Here is a 19,814-nt window from a genome sequence, read left to right on the forward strand (position 1 = left end):
TGACTTGGGAAGACAGTGTATGCAAATGCCCTGTTCTCAGAGCGAAACCAGACTCCCTAACTGTAGCTGTTCAACATTTGAGTAGTTGGATACTGGATGCTGCTCTTTGGTACTATTGCAGGTAAAGAAAGCATGTATAATATGCTTTGTACTAGAGCCATATTCATTAGAGTGGACCGGATCTGAATGATACAGAACTTAAATTGAATAACCCACCTATGATGTCCTTACTGCCGTATGCACCGGAAAGGAGTAATGGCTGAGGGTGATTTTTTTTTAAAGAATTTTATTTGAGAGCGAGCAAGCGAGCTTGGGTGGCGAGGGGTAGAGGGAGAGGGACAAGCAGACTCCCTGCTCAGCAGGGAGCCCTACATGGGGCTCAAACCCAGGACCCCGAGATCACAACCTGAGCTGAAGGCAGATGCTTAATTAACTGAGCCACCCAGGTGCCCCTGATTTTTTTTAAGTTAATAAAAAATCGAGGGGCGCCTGGGTGGCTCAGTCGGTTAAGCATCTGCCTTCGGCTCAGGTCATGATCCCAGGGTCCTGGGATCGAGCCCCACATCAGGCTCCCTGCTCGCGGGGAGCCTGCTTCTCCCTCTCTCTCTCTGCTGCTCCCCCTGCTTGTGCTCTATCCCTCTCTCTCTCAAATAATAAAATCTTAAAAAAAAATTTAAAAAAATAAAATTGAAATAAAAATGTGTATTATTTGCTTTTCTCAGTGAGTCTGGCTGAACGGTGATGCATCCCATTTTGACGATCTGCTTAATGATAAGATAGCCCATGGTGTAGATATAAAGCTGTTACGTATTCTGTATTGTATATACTTTCTAAGCAGACTGCTTTGGTTTTGACCTATAGCACTAAACAAATCTGTAAACCTGGTAAGGTGCTGCTTTGAGAACTGCTTTTCCAGAGAAACCATGGCTCATACTTTGTACACGTTTAAATGTCAAAGTAGCAGCATTATCAGTATTTGATGGAATTAAGTTGCCTCATCAGAGAACCAGCAAGAAACCACTCAAGTGTGAGTCTCTAGACCATTCAAGTCTTCTCCATCCTTAAGAAACCAGAACTTTCAGAGTGGACAGGTGTGCTTTTCATCTGGCTGTAGAGAGGCTGTAGTTTAGAACAAAAGGTATTAAATTGTGTGGCTCTACTACTCCTAGCAGACAGACACAGCCGTGTTTACATGATTCATTACCGCATCTGGCATAACTGGTAGGCGTTGAGATGGACATAACAGGTTGTGTTACCCCAAATAATCAATCTCAACACTTTTGTCTTCCTTCCCTAACTCTGCTTCTGTCAAAATAACTTGCTCAATTTCTCCATAATTAACAGTTTCTTCATCTCTTATAAACAGCTTTCATATTTCTGAACCTAAACTTCTAAAGAAATTATTCATCAGATTTTCTACTGGATTTCTAGCCTAGCCTTGCCTCACCTCTTGGATAAACAGCACATCGCCTTCTAATGTGTGCGGTTAATAGGCATGATTTTCAGAACAGAAATTTTCATTCTTTAAAAACCCATTTCTCTTATATGTATTATTTGAAGGTACCATCTCCCTCACTCTCCCTGACCTACCACTGCTGCTAACTCAAATCCTTCTTTTTTCCTAGAAACTATGAAGTCAGATACAGTGCTAGTCATGCATGACTCAGTACGGATGAAAAAATTCCAATCCCAGCCATCGTTTAGCTAAAAAATTACACATCAGTATCCCCCTTGTTTTGAAGTCCTGAGACTTGAGATACAAAGAAAACAGACCAATATTTGGTGTTTGTTTTATTGAGAACAATGTAGGAAAAGGCAGTATGTAAAGTAAAAATGGCTCTCTGAAATGTCTATACAATGTATGTGGTCTACTATAGGACAGTCTGAAAATTTTTCATTAAAATTGTAAATTATAAAACCAATCAGGAACTAAATAATTTTATACATCTCCATAGTCCAGACTGAGTCTGACTTCTTATTTGGCCACATAGTTCGTAAGAGACTATAAAAGACCTGTGGGGAATCTCTAGAAGCAGTAACTCTTCACACGAAGCACAGTGTGGCAAATAAACCTCGGCTGGCCTTCCCAGTGTTCATTTAGTAAGGGCACAGGATCTGGCTTTTGAAAATTACTTGATGGAGTCCAAGAACAAGGACAAAAGTCCACAAGTAATATCTTCTTCTAGGCCCTATAGTGTCCCGGCTTACATTTTTTTTTGCTGTATCTTAGATTCTGATTTATTACCTTTTCGAATAATAAAGGATGATTGCAAATACACACAGTTGTCACCTCCAGTTCAGGATCTGTGGCAACTGCATATTACAAACAGCTCAACCTCCTCCCTCGAATCTGCCTACCAAGTTAGAAAGTCATCCTTCAAGGGCAGCAAATTCACACCTCTTAGTGCTTCGGTAACCTGAATATCACATATACACTTAATTGTTTTTAACGCAGAAATTCACCAGGGCTAGTAGAAAATTTCAAGTTAGAAAAAAGACTTCTTTTAATTTTCTTAAATAATTCTCCTATGTACCATTCCACATTGTGGAAAAACTGAATTATGCAGTCTGGAGACAACATCGAGATTTCAGAACACTGGCACAAATACTTACATCTATATTTTATAATATATTAGAACCACCATGTCCTGTCTTAGAGCCTGTAACAGATAACAGGCCTGAAACTGCAAGAGGTTTACAGATGAAACTTCAAATCTGGAGGTGTTAGCTGTGCCAGAGTCCCAAAACAGATCTGGAAAGATCTCCATCCCAACTCTCCATTCCGTCACTGCAGCTGTACTCTGTATGCACCTATTAGCAGCTTAACCTATTGAAAGAAAATAGGCATAAGTATCAGTACAGATACCTCCATCGAGTTCTCTCTTCTTAGAAGAGGGAAAACACTCAACCAAGATTTGTCTGTCTTATTTGGCAATGTTCTCAAATTGGTTATCAATTCAGGGTGTTAGGTTATCACTTCTAATAAAAAAATCCAAGTGCTTATGATTTGACTTTTAGATTATTATAGTAAATAACTGTACTCTTTGTTACATAAGCTTTCGGTCCACCTTCAATGTTTAGTGAACATCCTGGAGACATACATAAAATGTCCTACATTAAATAACAAAGGCCAGAATACAGCTCCGACTGCTCAATACCGGAGAGATGCATCCTTACCATCAGTCCCTTTCTTGACACACAATTTATGTCTAACACATCTGTAGATTCTGGTGCACTGCTATCCCGGAGAGCACTTGTCTCCAGGACAGGCACGCCAGGAACACAGCATTCTTGGAATGTTTTTCTGCTGATGATAAAGTAATCTGGCGTAGCAACAGAAGTAGCTGCACTAAATGTGAGGAAAGGATTTTCACCTTGGCAGAAGGCGCTTCCGTCAACCTTATGAAGAGTTTATTGAGGCCTGCCGCAGGGCTGAACGAGTAAACAAAATGACTATCCTAGGGAGAGGAGAGACACCAACCAGTCAGAGTTTCCTCAGACAAACTTCTACATCTGAGAGCATCACTGTATCTTAGCAAAAACACTTCAGATTACAAAGACATAAAAGAACACAAACTTTATACTTTATATAGGTCAATTTGCTGTGATTACTTTTCTCGATTTATTAAAAAGACACAACTGACAAAAAAGCTTGTTAAGATTTATCTGCAAAAACAGCATCCAGATAAATCTTTAGGATTAGCATGTATCCAGCCATATACAGCATGAGTGTTAAAAATCCTCATGAACAGTTGATTTTGCTTAATTCAGCCTAAGGAAAGAACTCTAAGTACAGAAAAGGAAACATACACAAAGATTCTTCAAGACCATTTTTTGTTAAAGTTCATACAGCCACTAATATTTATTTTATTATAAACCAAATTTACGGTATAATGGTTACCTAAAGCTACACACATTAACACTGAGCATAAATACACCCATGTTCTAGGTGCTTGAAGCACAGGATGGGTGTATTTTTAAAACTTCCTAAATTTCCTTTAGGTGACTGTAATTATGATGGTGGGAAAAGGCAGAAGATTTAATAAAAATCAGACAGTATGTTTATTATACCTTAAGAATTTATATTCAGGATGTTCTAAGACAGTATGGTAAACGTTAACTTAAGGCATATATATCAAACATGAGAAATCCAGACTCTTACTGATAAAATTTAGGATAATTTTACTTTATAATTAGGGGTTACTGCCTCATTTCCATCTGGCTTAGTTACAATTAACATTTTATTAAAACACACAATTAAAAGTCATCTGTGCTTCTGGATTAGAAGAATATACTTTTTAGTAATGAACTACAGAAAATCTTACCAGAAAAACTGGAAGTTGAAATTTATCATTTAAAACTACAGCTTGTACACTACATGGTCCACAGAGCCGAGCAATAACTTCTTTACCCAAAAAGTTGGCATGGAAAATAAACAGCAGGATGCCAGAGCCTGAATAAGGGAGGTGTAAACATAGATTTTAATACCAATCCTACCACGGCCACCTTTCAACTCTGAGGAAGGTGCAGCTGTACAAGTTGAGCAGTCCCCTCAGTAAGCCTGGTGGTCTACGACCTCACCTGCTGCCCACTCACGCCAGACAATCTTGAGTCCAATTTCAAAACTTGGTGTTACCTAGCATTTTTCAAACCACAGACCCGTTTTATTTTTTGTCCATGGCACAAATATTTTAAAATACGCTTTTCGACATTAATTTTGGTCTAAAAAAATGAGTATTTAAAAGTTGCTGCTAAATGTGTAAATGTCCATAGAAGCAAACTTCTATGACGGTTCTCTCTGGGTGTGGGTTTGAATGACTGTCCATTTTCTTCCACATAGTATTTTGCCTTTTCCAAATTTTCTGATTAATACCAAAACCTATTTTATTTTGGGGGGGAAAAAACCATGAGATTTGAAGCTTCCACTGAATATCCAAAATGCTGTGCATGACTCACTTTTCTAAACAAAGCCATACTTTTATTATAACAAAACGATATAGGAACTCTATGACCTTTCTGGTAAGCCATTTTTAAGATGAAAAAACACTGATCCAGCCCAATTATAAACGAGAGGAGACTTCATAAAAGAGACCCCAAGGGACCATTGGCTTTATTTGTTCTGGTCCCAGGGAAAGGAGGACACGCTGAGCCCCTGGCTCTCTTTCTTTGCCTTTCAAGCTATTTAAGGTTTGTCATACTGATTTTGCTCTCCAGCTTTAAAATGCAATACCCACCCCCACCACCGCCCCCAAAGTGCTAAGGTTCAAAAGAAGAAAAGGCCTACAGACAATATAGGGACCGTTCCTTGTCTTTTTCCCTTCAGCTCCACTATGAATGAGCATCTGATCTGGGACTGTTTGTTACTGCCTATATAGAGAAAGAGAGTGGTGGTAACGCTTCAAAATGGCCTGAATGGGGACTAGTGGTCTACAGTGAAAATCCTTCATTCAGGTGCTGTTTATTCTAACCAAAATGAGTTAGATCTAAGGAAGGTGTTCATTAGCTCTACTCCAACAAATACTTGAATTTCATAGATAAAAAATGACACGAGGAACCCTAATCAGTTTGCTAGCTGTTGTTTCACGGTATCAGTATAAATGCTTTCTCCAGCCAAACTAGGTGTTAAAATCACAATCAAGGAACCAAGGTCAGTGTTTCTCAAACTTGAGTGTGTTCGTAAATCACCTGAGATCTCACCAAGGTGTCAACTGAGAGTCAGGCCTGGGTGAGGCTTGAGAATCTGCATCTCTAACAAGCTCTCTGCTGGCCATAGACATTGTGCATGTGCAGAAAAAAATTTTGGTAACCGTAAGGCAGTCCAGATGCACTGAAGCCCGTAAGTTGTGGATGCGGGGAGACTGGCCCAGATCAGCTCAGCCACCCCTACACCCTGTTCCCCAACCTCGTGCTCACTACCCAGCAATGTAAACGATCCACTTGGACAGCTGAAACCACAAATGATTCTTCAACGTCAAGTTCACTAAACACAGGTGTTATGAATAGTTGTCTTTAATTAAATTTTCATGCTATGGCTATATTTTAAATTTTCATCAGTGAATACATACATTTTTTAAAGATTTATTTATTTATCTGAGAGAGCGAGCGAGCATGCATGAGCAAGGGTGGGGGCCCAGAGGGAGAGGGAGAAGCAGACTCCCCGCTTGGCAGGGAGCCCGACACGGGGCTCGATCCCAGGACCCTGGGATCATGACCTGAGCCGAAGGCAGACCCTTAACGACTGAGCCACCCAGGCGCCCAATACATATTTTTTTAAATGGATGTTTTTGTTTAACAAAAAAGCCAGAACCCAGCTTCCTACTTTCATGAAGGCAGTGTTCTTTCCACTTAAACATGCTGCGTCTGTGTTCTAGAGAAGGACCACGCCATGTCATGGTCTTGCCTGCAGAGCAGCTGTTAAGCAGAGGCTAGTTTTCAGATGGAAAACTGAAGTTCCCATCTCCTGCTACTCAACTTTCCTATGGGCCAAGTCACTGACTTTTTCTTTTAATAAAATTCAGGAAAAACACTGATTCTGGGCTCACAATTTGAATTTGAATTTAAATTTTAATAAAACTCAATTTTAACAAAAGGTAGTACAATTATTAAGATCCAACTTCCATACTTTATTTTTTTCCCTTCTCGTGCAAAAAAGGTGGTTTCATTAAAGCACAGGGGACAGGACCCATGGGCAGAAAGAACAGGCCCAACTTCCATGCTTTTCATTTTTAAAAAATTTTTAAGATTTATTTCTTTATTTGAGGGGGGTGGAGGGACAGAGAGAAAGAGAGAATCTCAAGCAGACTCCCTGCTGTGCACAGAGCCTAACTCAGGGCTCGATCTCATAACTCTGATATCATGACCCAAAATCAGTAGTCAGATGCCACCCAGGCACCCCCTTGCTTTTTAAACAAGTGCTAACACAGTGCTCTGTGGATCCCTCAAAGTCACCTGGGATGGTAGGTCTCAGCTGGGTCTCTTTTTTTTCTGCCAGAGTAGCTCTGCTGTTAACTATTTTACATAATTATTATACATAATGGGATTCTGTTAAGGTTATGTTCACAGAGTTCTGTTTAAAAATCAACTGATAGCCCATGGCCATACCACCCTGAACACGCCCAATCTCATCTGATTAAAAATCAGCTGATATTTACAGTGTCACTTTTCAAACAGAAAAACAAAGACTTACCTTCTGGGATGTTCTGTGGCGGTTTGTAATTGAAATCCGTTGAAAAATCTGGCCCCTCACAGAGACGATGACATGCTATTGGGAAAACCGGTTCTAACAGAGCAAGACGTGCTTCAAAGTAATCCCTTATTGTTTCTTCTGCTACTCTTGAAAGTCTAGTCAAAAAGGATAGTAACAGTTGTTAATATCAATGTAGAAAATAACCATGAGTCATATTATCAAACTGCTGAATACCAGTGAGGTCTTCCCAAATCAACCTTTAAATATAACTTCCTACTCATCCTGCTTCCCCGTTCTATTTTTCTTTAGCACTTAGCATCTGACACACTATGTGTCTTACTGTCTATGTTGTCACAGGGAATTTAGGCTCTAAGAGGGCAAGTCTCCTCCCCCTCCCCCACTGCTGTCTCCATCTTCCCGGCCTTCTGAATAGTTCCTGGCATACGGACAACACTCAATACTTATTTGTCTAATGAAAATGAAAATTCTAGGAGCGCCTGGGTGGCTCAGTCTAAGCATCTGCCTTCGGCTCAGGTCATGATCCCAGGGTCCTGGGATCGAGCCCCACATCGGGCTCCCTGCTCAGTGGGAAGCCTGCTTCTCCCTCTTCCATTCCCCCTGCTTGTGTTCCCTCTCTCGTTGTGTCTCTCTCTGTCAAATAAATAAATAAAATCTTTAAAAAAAAAAAAAAGGAAAATGAAAATTCTATTAAACAATAAATTTGAGAATTGCCACACACACATACACGTCTTTATAGTACTTAGTTCAGAAGGCAGTTAAAAAATGATCAGTGCTAATTCAGAAAATATTTTTAAAAGATCTTGTTGGGAAGGTAACCAACTCATTTGGTTTGCCCAGGATATTCCGGTTTTAGGAGTGGAAATCCACTGTGTTGGGTCATGGACACACAGAGAAATTACCAGTTGGGTAAGGCTCCCAGCAAAGGCTGCCAACGTGGGCAGACTCACCACACATACATGCCCTTTTGGTTTGTTTTTTGTCTCTCGTCTGAAATTTACCTTACTTTCTGCTTAGAATATAGATCCTGGAATTGGAGTAACCATCACGCAGGCATGAAGATCCAAGTCACACCCTAAGTGTGGTGGAGGAGGAAAAGGGGAAGAGAGGCTTTTCTTGCCCACGGCTGTCTACCCCTGGACTCTGTATTATTTTGAACAATAAACACCTTACTTGTATTAACTAGACTTTGTGAAGTTTCTATTATGTGTTGCCAAAATACTTTTTTTAAATTAGTTTCAGAGGCAGAATTTAGTGATTCATCAGTTGCATCTAACACCCAGTGCTCATTACATCAAGTGCCCTCCTTAATGACCATCACCGATTATCCCTCCCCCCCCACCTTCCCTCCAGCAACCCTCAAGTTTGTTTCTTAGAGTTCAGCATCTCTTATGGCTTGCCTCCTTCTTAATTTTCATCTTATTTTATTTTTCCTTCCCTTCCCCTATGGCTAAGCCAAAATCATTCTTAAGGAAAAAGCTACTATATTACTTGTATGAACTTTCAATTGAAATAAAATGATTTAGAATTCGTTTGAAAAATAATGAACTTGAACGGATACACTGTGGTACATCCAGACAATGGAATACTGTTCAACATTAAAAAGAAATAAGCTATCAAGCCATGAAGACATGGAGGACCGCTATGTTTATACAGCATTATTTACAATAGCCAAATTATGGAAGCAGCCCAGTGTCCATCGATAGATGATGAATGGATAAAGAAGAGGTGGTATATATATTATTCAGCCATAAAAAATGAAATCTTGTCATTTGCAACAATGTGGATGGATCAAGAGAGTATAATGCTAAGTGAAATAAGACAGAGAAAGACAAATACCATATGATTTCACTTGTATGTGGAATCTAAGAAACAAAACAAATGAACAAAGGAAAAATAAAGAGACAAACCAAAAAACAGACAACTATGGAGAACAAACTGATGGTTCCCACAGGGGAGGTGGGTGGAGGGATGGGGGAAATCAGTGAAGGGGATTAAGAGTGATGAGCACTGAGTAATGTAGAGTTGTTGAATCCTATATTGCACAGCTGAAATATAATACTGTTAACTAACTGGAATTAAAGCAAACAAAAATTAAAAAAAAAAAAAAGACATGGATGAATCTTCAATGCATATTACTAAGTGAAAAAAGCCAATCTGAAAAGGGCAATACTGCAATTCCAACTGCATGACAGTCTGGAAAAAGCAAAACAATAGAGACAGCAGAAAGATCAGTGGTTGCCATGGGTCAAGGGGCAGGGGCAGGAAGGGATGAACAGGCAGAGCACAGAGAATTTTTAGGGCAGTGCTATTCTGTATGACACTAATGGTGGGTACATATCATTACATGTTTGTCAAAACCCCAAAATGCACAACACCAAGGTGAACCCTAAGGTAAACTATGGACTTTGAATGGTAACTGTCATTGTAGGTTCACTGGTTTTAGCAAATGCACCACTCTGGTGACAGATGTTAGGAGGGGAGGTTGTGCATATATGGAAGCAGAGGATAAGTAGGAACTCTCTGTACTTTTGGCTCAACTTCACTGTGAACCTAAAACTGCTTGAAAAATTGTCTATTAAAAAAAAGGAACTACAGATTAAACAGTTTTAAGAAAGCATGAGCCAAATTACGAGCATAACTAAGATTTCAAGTAGATAGTCCTAGATAGGACAGTATTAAATTTCAAAGTTTGAGACCTCAGTAACTGTCAGAAAAATAATTCATATGCCACTTACTAAATTTATGATCTTTTGAGAACAGAAACCCATCAGGACTTCCACTTAACAATCTTCGTCTGAGCAATTATACACAGGCCATTCTAATTATGATGTGTCCAAACAGACTCTGTGACTTAACCATGGCATATTTGCTCACACTTACGTCTCTAAATGATTCTTCAGCAAGTCGTACACCAACACGTTGTTACACTGCTTTGCAAAATGCAGTGCGCTATTTTGGTGCTTTGACAAAATATTGCAGTCAGCTCCACATTCAATTACAAGTCGTACAATATCAGAATTTCCTCTTTTACAGGCCTATGATGGAGAAAAAAGGAGCAGTAATTACTCAGCTGTAAAATAAGTTAACTACCAATTTGTGTTTGCCCCCTTCTCCACACGTGAGCCCAGGAGTTCTTTGTGAAGAGAAAGACAAGAATGTTGGAGAGGGGGAAGAAAACCTGGCATCAGGTTTCACCAAGGGTTACAAACTGTTATGTAAACAAACAGTGGTATGCTCCTTTTACTCAGTGAACAGTACTGAAATCTGTGCTACGTTCAATTTCATCCCTGACTTCTGGGGAAATGGGCAACTCTGAAAAAGATACTTCTGTCCCAAGGCAGAATAAACACCAGGCGTTTCTAAGCTCTAGTGCGCTCCATTTTTCAGACCAAGTCTCTTAGCATCACAAAATAATTCCAAAATTTCCCTAAAAGCCGCTTTAAAGGAGACTAATTAAGCATAGATACAAATTTGAATTCGGCAAATTTAAGATGGACCTGGACACAGTTCAAAGACCAATTCTAGAGTAAAAAGACCTACATCCATGTTCTCTCCTGTCTCTGTTACTTACCGGCTATGGGACTTGAAGTTAAGTCCCTAATTCTGAGTCTCACTGTTTCCATTTGTCAAAAGGGGATCACAGTACTTCTGCCTCACAACATTGAGGCCGCAATTAAAAGATATATTGTAAAGGACCAGGGCAAGCCAGTAAGCTTTCCTACAAGAACAAGGCCATCTGGTGTGCTACCACTTAGTAGCACAGCTTAGATACTACAGAGTAGGTTTCTAAGCTGTGCAAGTGCTAGGTCAAAGGGCATGCATCTCATGGTAGATCTGACAAATGCTCTTCAAAATGATATAACCCCGTGGTTCTCACTGGGGTGATTTTGCCCCACCAAGGGAATTCAGGCAATGTATGGAGACATTTCTGGTTGTTACAGGGTGGGTATTAATGGCATCTGGTGCAAAGGTTAGGGATGCTGTTACACATCCCACAAATGATCTGGCCCACAATGTCAGGAGCGGGAAGGTTGAGAAGCCCTGCTGGAACCAATTATATGCCCCACATCAGTGGGTGGGAATGGTTTCTCCACACCCTCACACTCTGGTAACAACCGAGAAATATTATTTCTGAGATGAAAGGCTTTTTTCAATTTTGTTTCAAAAATTTCTGAAATTTAAATTTAAATTCAAAAATTTCTTAAATTTCTGAACATCTCTCCCCATGTTTCTTTCTTCTAATTCTAAAAACCAATTTAATATACTAAATCCTTAAAGCTTAAGGAACCAGTACCAAAAAAACCCCAACACAAACAAAAACCAAACCAAAACAAAAAAACCAAAAACGAAATTTAAATACAGTTATAGGCAGTCTTATTTAGACAGTAGTTAAACATGCTTTAAGCTCTTCTCTACGAAGAAGCAACAGTCCCTTGGCCCCTTCCCCTCTGGACACTGCATTCTTCCTTTGCAGATTAACTCCTAAGTGCCTGCTACATCCAGCATCCACCTCCTCAGCCCCTGCAGTCCCACACCCCTCAAACCTGAGAAACGAGGGCACCAACACCCTCTCCAGTGCTCCTTCCCAGTGGCATTTCTCAGCCTCCTCCTTTGGCATCTCTGCCTCAGCAGACACCGCAGGCCAGCTCCTCCTTGAATCGCTCAGGATACTTCTTTCTCCTGATCTTCCTCCCCCTTCTCTGGTCTTTCCTATGTGGCTGCCTTCCATCGCTGCTTTTCTTTCCCTTCCAACTCTCAGCGGTGACCCCACTCTCAGCCTAGGGCTGCAATTGTGCGGTCTATACCAATGAGCCCAAATCTGAATCTATAGCTGAACCCTCTCTCCTGAGCTAAAGATGCACATGTGAAACATCATCTGAGCATTTCCAGTTCAAATGCAACCGTACTCCCATTGTATACTGCCTGAGTTCCCTAAATTAGGAAATAGGATTACCAAGCATCACCTTCAGTTACCAAGTCCTGTGAATTCTATCTTCTTAAACCGCTGGTCAGTCTACCCACTTTTATCTCCACTGTCACTACCTAGGTACACACTATTATTTCACTTAATTTTAAAAATGTCCCTATAAGTCTGCAAACTGCTTGTCTTTTTAACCAATCTGTTCCCCGTACTGAACTAAGGAACATTAAAAACAACCACTTTTATTCTGATTATGTCTCTCTCCAGCTTAAACCTTTTAGTGGCTCCCAATTGCTCTCAGGATCAAGTTGCCCTAATTCCTCGTCCCAGATGTAGATGGTGTCCGTGCTCACTGCCCTATGTGCACACCTTTATGCGCCAGACTACTTATTTGCTATTTAGAATGTACCTGGTGATTTCTCAATAGGACAAAGTTTTAATTCATATTTGAGGTGCCACCTCTACTCTAAGCATATGGCAATAGAAGCACACAAGGAAAATTAAAATTCAAAAGTAGGGCTCCTGAACAAAGCAAGCATTTCCATAAACCAAAAATGAAATGGCAACACAAGCAGTGAGGAAGGTCCACATCCTGAGTGTGGAAGAAGGTTGAGGGGCAAGGTGATCCCAGCCTTGAGAATAACAGAAATTCAAGACCACCCTCAGAACCAAGCCCGATGCTAACTAGGGCCTATACCTGTGCTCTCTTACTGACTCAGGAAAGACTGCTGAAAATAGGTACTGCAGACAAACACCTACTTGGGTCAATTTCCTTGCACAAAATTGTATCTAGGAAGGGGGCAATAAGACAGAGCCTCCACGCAGGGAACTAACGCATGGCTCGATGTCAGGACCCGCTATGTCCTAATGGCATCTTAGGCCAGGAACCTAAAACTGCCACAGGAACATGCTAGACCAGGCTGGGCCCCAGCAGAGGCAAATACAAAACTGCTAAACAGGGAGAGGTAATTAAAGGGTGAGGCATGGGGGAGGCTTTAACAACCTTCCACTCAAAATGGTCAGCAAACCACAATTCCAAACACCCATGAAGAAATCGGAAGCTAAGGAGATGAATCCACCAATGTAAAATAATAATGAAAGTACATCATGTTCTTTTCCACTCCCAGTTCTCTGTGCATATCCTATTCCAGTTCCCGCTTACACAGTTTATCCCTGCCAGCTCATAATCATTTGTAGGATGCAGCTCAGCCACCTATCACATCCAGCCCGTCTCACCTTTTTTTTTTTTTAAGTAATCTCTACACCCAACACGGGGCTCGAACTTATGACCCCAAGATCAAGAGTCATATGCTCTACCAACTGAGCCAGCCAGGTGCCCTACCTTGTCCCACCTTGAATCCGCACTGCTGAGCCTGGTATCAACTTTTATGTAATCCCATGGCTCACACTAGCTTTTAATTTTGCTGACCTGTTTCTCCTACACATCTTGTGTCCTGTTCCCCATCATATTCCCAGCCCCTGGCAGAGTGCCTGGCAATCAGAGGTACCAACAGGAACATCTGTCAGAACCGAAGTGAAGTATTTACCTTCATTAGAGCAGTCTCACCATTGCTCTGCTGGACATTAACAAAAGCTCCTGCTTCCAAAAGAATAGCCACTGTAGTTAAAAAGTTCTATTAAAAAAAAAAAAAGGCATTTTTAATTCTCAAAATTCTTTAAAAGTAAGATAGTTTTTGATGACTTGAAATTTTTAGCTATCAGGAAAAATACTCAGACTCTATCCAAAGCAGGTGAGTGAACATGGCTCTTCACTGTGCCCCACTGTTTAGGCCCCATGCACAGCCACACACAATTTGACAGCAACTTCAACCGGAAGTTTAAATACTGGTTTTAACATAAGAAACTCCGTATATCAATCCTTTAAAAAGATAATATGTGGGAACATTTTAATTAAGTTCTTAATCAAAAGGAACACTTAATTTCAATTAGAAAAGATTTTTAAAAGATTTAAGATTGAAACCAGCATTATTAGTACATTAATCAGAGGCCCTTTTTCTTTTTTTCTTTTTTTAAGTAATCTCTATGCCCAGCATGGAGCTTGAATTCACAACCCTGAGATCAAGAGTCGCACGCTTTATAGACTAAGCCAACCAGGCACCCCCGGGGTCCTTTTTCAATATGATTCACTTCCCACTAGATAAATCACACTTTGAAAATTCAATTATAAAGTACTACTGTTGATTAAAAAAAAAAAATCTATTCATGACAAGTCCTAGATGAGCTGAAATATGAGATTCTAAAGTTATGTAACTATTTGAGATTTATATTTCACTACAGAAACAGACTCTGTTCTGGTCCACAGGCAGGAATTCCCACAGACTAAGAAACTGATGCCTTTTGAGTTCCCAACCTTCTCAGCTGCATGAATGAGGGCGGTGGTCCCATTCTTCTGTCTGCCATTCACCTTAGCCCCCTTCCTGATGAGGAGCCTCAGCAGGTCATCTTGTCCTCCTGCTGCGGCGAGCATCACCAGAGTCATGCCGCTTGAATCCTTCATTGGTTTTGTTGAGGAAAAAAAACATGTCAATGTCTATCAGAAAAATTTTAGAACTAAGTCTTTTCATCTATGGTATTTCAATGTGAAATCATTTAAATGCACTGATTTAAGCAGGTACTTTAGGTTTTCACGAAAATATCCTTATAATAAATAATCAGAAATATTACAATTTCTTTCATATATATTCATAAAATTTTACAACTTCCATGTTGTAAGGCCTATCATATCAACACTTTGCCTGACATACGATGAATCACATTCATATCTTGACGCTATAAAATGGCAAAGGTATTTCTTTATCGCACACTTCAGGCGCAGAAGTCTCCTTGTGTTCTAGGTAAAACAGGTGAAACTCACACATTCGTGATACTCATTTAGTTGGCCCGAAAGACCTAAGGCTAGAAATGACCACTAGACGTGACCTAAGTCCACTCTATTGATGACAGGCTAAGTGAATGCTGTCACTACAAATGGTGGCCTATATGAATATAACTGTTGGGAAGTGATAGTTTGGCTACTCAAAGGATAAAGAAGAAAATTCAGAAGCAGGAAACAGGACACTGATATGATTGGTTTCTAAGAGGCTATGACAAAATAGAGAAATTAAAAAGATAAAATTATATAAAGTTCACAAAAAATAAAAAGGTAATTAATAGCTAAAATATTTCCAATCATTAACTGAAACAAACACATGGGAATACCAAACCATTAAATACCATCTGCTAAAACCAAGTTCTAATACTGTAGTTAATTTGGCTGTAATCTGAAAGCTTAGCAGAATTCACCTGTATGAGCAATCTGAAGGAACACAAAAGAAAAATCAACTGAAGTAAGATAGTGCACTTCCTCTCATTTATAAAGTATCTTATTACTACAAAACATGTTAAAAGGAAAAAATCTTTTCCTAATTTATTAATAAAGACCAAGCTACATTAGTATTAAAGTAGGAAAAAAAAAAACCCATCTGATAAAACCCAACATCCATCCTTGATAAAAACTTAAGCAGGTAAATAAAGAAAGGAAGTCTAAAAAGAGAAAGGCTACTGTCCACGAGAAACCAACAACAGTACATCGGAAAGAGAATCTTCACACACAGCCTAAGGGGAAATCCCCACTCAGATCAGACACAGGACAGGATCATTTCCATCATCACTATTCTTCAAAATGTCACCAAGTTCAAAAGACCAGAAAAAGAAATTTTACTGGAGAAAAAGGGAACAGAATAGTTACTTTTTAGCAGATGATCATATTCTCTGCCCAGAGAATCCCAGGCAAGTGACTTAAAAATTATTACGGTAAGAGAATTTCACAAAGTGACTTGAGATCACATGCACGCACGCACACACACTAATCAATAGCTTCACCAAACATATATAATAACCAGTTAGAAGACAAAATGTGGGAGGAAAAAGATCCTAATGATCATACTAAGATAATTTAAAAATTATCAAGTATGTAGGAACACATCTAAAATAAATGTGTAAGAACCATACAAAGGAAAAAAACTTATAAAACTGCTTTAGGAGTAAGTGAAGAGCTGAATGAATGTAGAGTTATCATGTTCTTATTTGGAGGGCTCAAAATGTAAAAATGTCAATTCTCAGCCAAATTAATCTATAGAGTTCATGCAATTTTACCCAAAATCCCAATAATTTTTTTGAACTGTAACCCCTAAGGATTAAGCCTAAAAAAAATCCACCACTAGCGCTGCCTGGGTGGCTCAATTGTTAAGCGTCTGCCTTTGGCTCGGGTCATGATCCCGGGGTCCTGGGATCGAGCCCCGCATTGGGCTCCCTGCTCAGCAGGAAGCCTGCTTCTCCCTCTCCCACTCCCCCTGCTTGTGTTCCCTCTCTTGCTGTATCTCTGTCAAATAAATAAAATCTTAAAAAAAAAAAAAAATCCACCACTAAAGCAAAAATACTGAAGAAGAAAATATAAAAATCTTTTGTAAGCAAGACACCCAAAAGCCATAAAGGAAAGGATCGACAGATGTGACTATCTAAAAATAAAAATCCTCTAAGCAATAAAAGACTCAAAAAACAAAAACTAAAAACTAGGAAGAAAGGGTGAATACGCTTTCATTAAAACAACAAACAAAAAACAAAAACCCCCCTATAAATCAGAATGAAAAACCTGCAGCAACAGAACCATGGGCAGTTGCTGTGAACAGGTGACTACAAATGGAACATCAACAGTGACAAGGACACAAGGAGTCATTTTATGCCCCTCAGAGCAGCAGAGGTTCAACCACAGACAAAACCAGACAGGCCACAGCTAAACCAAATGGTCACTCTTGGGGCTGGAATCACAAGGTCTATAATTTTCTACATTATACATTTCTACTGTGTTTTCAGTGAACATTACTTTTTTTAATTTTTAAAAAATGAAAAATAAAACAGAATTTTGTTAAAAGAGCTACTTCCCATCTTTATCTCATGAGATTTTACTAAGACATATTACCTCTTGGTCCAGGTTATATTCTTCATTTGAATTAAGTGCAACCTTCACAGCAATATAATCCCCATTTTTCACAGCATCCCTCAATAAATCTACAATGAAAGAAATTCAGGTAAATTAAGCTTCACATATCTAGACTCATGAAAAGGACCTCCAAAATTCCTAAACTACTCACTACTTGGAATTGCATCTGCTGTGGTAAAGTTCTCATCTTCCCCATCAAGATGCTTTTGAAAATCTTCTAGTTTCATCCATTCCAACTGCAAGTCCATGCCCAAACTCAAAATCTGTTGTCTGCCATCTGGAACACAGAAGAGCCTTATTAATACACATTTTTTTTCCTGTAACAATGTTGTTTTATTAAGTGTGTGGTGTCTTAACCAAAGGTTCATACACATTTGTAACATACTTCATTATGTAATTGAGTCTTTAATTAAATTTCTGCTTTTCTTCGTCAAGTAATACTAACTATCCACATTTAGATGTCATGGTGCTTCAAAGGCATAAAGATAAGTAGGTAATCTATTAATTATAAAATGATGAACTATGAATTTTAAATACAAGATTAAGTAGCTCAAAGGAAGAAAGAAAAATCACAGGGATTCAGTAAGAGGAATCTCTTAACATTTCTATCTTTGGCCATTCTTGGATATACATTGCCTCCAATCATTTATGCAAGCAAAGTCATTCTAAATGTGTAAACCAGACCTGTATGTAAATTAGTCACTGATCTTTCAGACTCAGCTCTAGCTTCTCCTCCTGGAAGCGCTCTGTGCTCCCGCCTACCCACAAAGCAAGTGCTAGTTTCCTCCCTCCCATGTCTGACCCAGGGGCTTTCCTAACATTAGGAAAGGACATGTTCATCCACTATTGGCGGTGCAACAAATAAGATTTGAGCATAACTCATTGGGGAGTATTGAAAACAACTGTGCTATTTTATTTTATTTTTAAATATTTTATTTATGTATTTATTTGGGGGGGACAGAGGGAGAGGAAGAATCTTAAGCAGTCTCTACACCCAGCACAGAACCCGATGTGGGGGCTTGATCCCACGACCCTGAAATCATGACCTGAACTGAAATCAAGATTTGGATGCCTAACTAAGCCACCCACCCAGACGCCCTTCAACTGTGCTATTTTAAAAAGCAAAAATCATAAATATTTTATGGTAAGAGTTAAAGTATTTTCACCTAAAACCAATTCCTCAAACTAAACAAATGTTAGACAGTTAAACTGCCATAGAAATGAAGTTTGTAAAAGACATGCAAAGAAATGAAGGAAATTCTTCCAAAGCTTTCAACTCAAACCAACACTTCTCTTTGCTACCTCCAAGAGCATTCCATCGGAAAACAGCACAGCCTTAGGAGCTACACATACTGGCTTTTCTGTATCCCAGCTCCATTCGTCAACTGCATGGCTTTGAGTAAGTCATGTAAACTGGCTGTACCTCACTTTCTGAGAAACAACAGTAGTAGTAATAGTAGAAGTAGCTAACATTCAGTGAGAAGTGTTAAAGTATTTACATAACTTAGCACACACACAATAACCTATACAGGGATACATGTTACAGGTAAGAAAACAAGGCGAAGAGGCTCTGTGATTTGCTCAGAAACACTTCAATAAGCCAAGAGCCATATTCTCACTGAGACATATCTGAGCCCACAGCTGGACCTCCCTCTCTAGGGCAGCCCCACAGAACCATGGAAAGATCTGGGAAGCAGGACAGATGAGGGTTCGTATCAGTTGAGATAATACCACCTAACTTACAGGACTGTTGTTAAGTAACAACAACATACAACATAAATAATAAGAAAAGGTATGCTGTAGTTTGGATTTTGGTCTCTAACATAGCCAACTGGTTCAAAATCCTACGTTTATTCCTACCAAGTACTGGATCTTGACTCGGCATCTGGTAGTTTTAGCCTTTTCTATTTTTAATAAACTTCAATTATTTTTATTTAAAAGATTTTATTTATTTGACAGAGAGAGAGCATAAGCAGGGGGAGTAACTGAGGGAGAGGGAGAAGCAGCCTCCCCGCTGAGCAGGGAGCCCAACGCGGGGCTCGAACCCAGGACCCTGGGATCATGACCTGAGCCGAAGGCAGATGCTTAACCGACTGAGCCACCCAGGCGCCCCTAAACTTCATTTTTAGTAACACTAAAGAATGTGTTAGGAGGTGAACATCCGTGAACACGGCACTAACTTGAGCACAGAACCACTCTGGGGCCTAAACACTCCCACCCCATGCCACCCCCCACCACAGCAATGTCATGGATCCAGAGTTTGAATCTGTCATTCCCTTTCGTTCTTTTTAAAAATGGTTTTGCCATAAATACATATATCCTAAAAAATCTACAGTTGTTTCTTAGCTTTATAAAAATTGGTATTGGGTGCCTGAGTGGCTCACTCGGTTAAGTGTCTGCCTTCGACTCAGGTCATGATCTCAAGGTCCTGGGATGGAGCCCCATATGAGGCTCTCTGCTCAGCGGGGTGTCTGCTTCTCCCTCTGCCTCTGCCCCTCCCTCCTACTCGTGCTGGTGCATGCGCCTGCACGCGTGTGCTCTTTATCTCTCAAATAAATAAAATCTTTAAAAAGAAATTGGTATCTACGACGGCTAATTCGGTGTCAACTTGACCGGACTAAGGGATGCCCAGATAGCAGGTAAAACATTATTTCTGGGTGTGTCTCTGCGGGCCTTTCTGGGAGATT

General features: G+C 39.8%; 1 protein-coding gene across 2 annotated transcripts in view; it reads right to left on the minus strand.

The window, feature by feature from the left end:
• Positions 1-1,776: 1,776 nt before the first annotated feature.
• MPHOSPH8 (M-phase phosphoprotein 8) overlaps positions 1,777-19,814 on the minus strand; it is a 53,063-nt gene continuing 35,025 nt past the window's right edge. Inside the window, exons 6-14 of one of the 2 annotated variants that reach the window (XM_054506270.2) lie at positions 17,279-17,404; positions 17,107-17,195; positions 14,554-14,640; positions 13,676-13,762; positions 10,088-10,242; positions 7,187-7,341; positions 4,326-4,453; positions 3,375-3,458; positions 1,777-2,827 (exon numbers count right to left, since the gene is read on the minus strand). In XM_054506270.2, coding sequence (XP_054362245.1) covers positions 2,786-2,827; positions 3,375-3,458; positions 4,326-4,453; positions 7,187-7,341; positions 10,088-10,242; positions 13,676-13,762; positions 14,554-14,640; positions 17,107-17,195; positions 17,279-17,404 — 953 coding nt within the window. In that variant the 3' untranslated portion in view covers positions 1,777-2,785. Of the gene's footprint in view, positions 2,828-3,374; positions 3,459-4,325; positions 4,454-7,186; positions 7,342-10,087; positions 10,243-13,675; positions 13,763-14,499; positions 14,641-17,106; positions 17,196-17,278; positions 17,405-19,814 lie in introns of both variants that reach the window. The other variant, XM_045869123.3, reaches the window with a different exon arrangement.

Source organism: Mirounga angustirostris, unplaced genomic scaffold (genome assembly GCF_029215605.1).
Source record: "Mirounga angustirostris isolate CCGP_5_RB_7025 unplaced genomic scaffold, mMirAng1.0.hap1 SCAF_3, whole genome shotgun sequence".
NCBI classification, from domain to species: Eukaryota; Metazoa; Chordata; class Mammalia; order Carnivora; family Phocidae; genus Mirounga; species Mirounga angustirostris.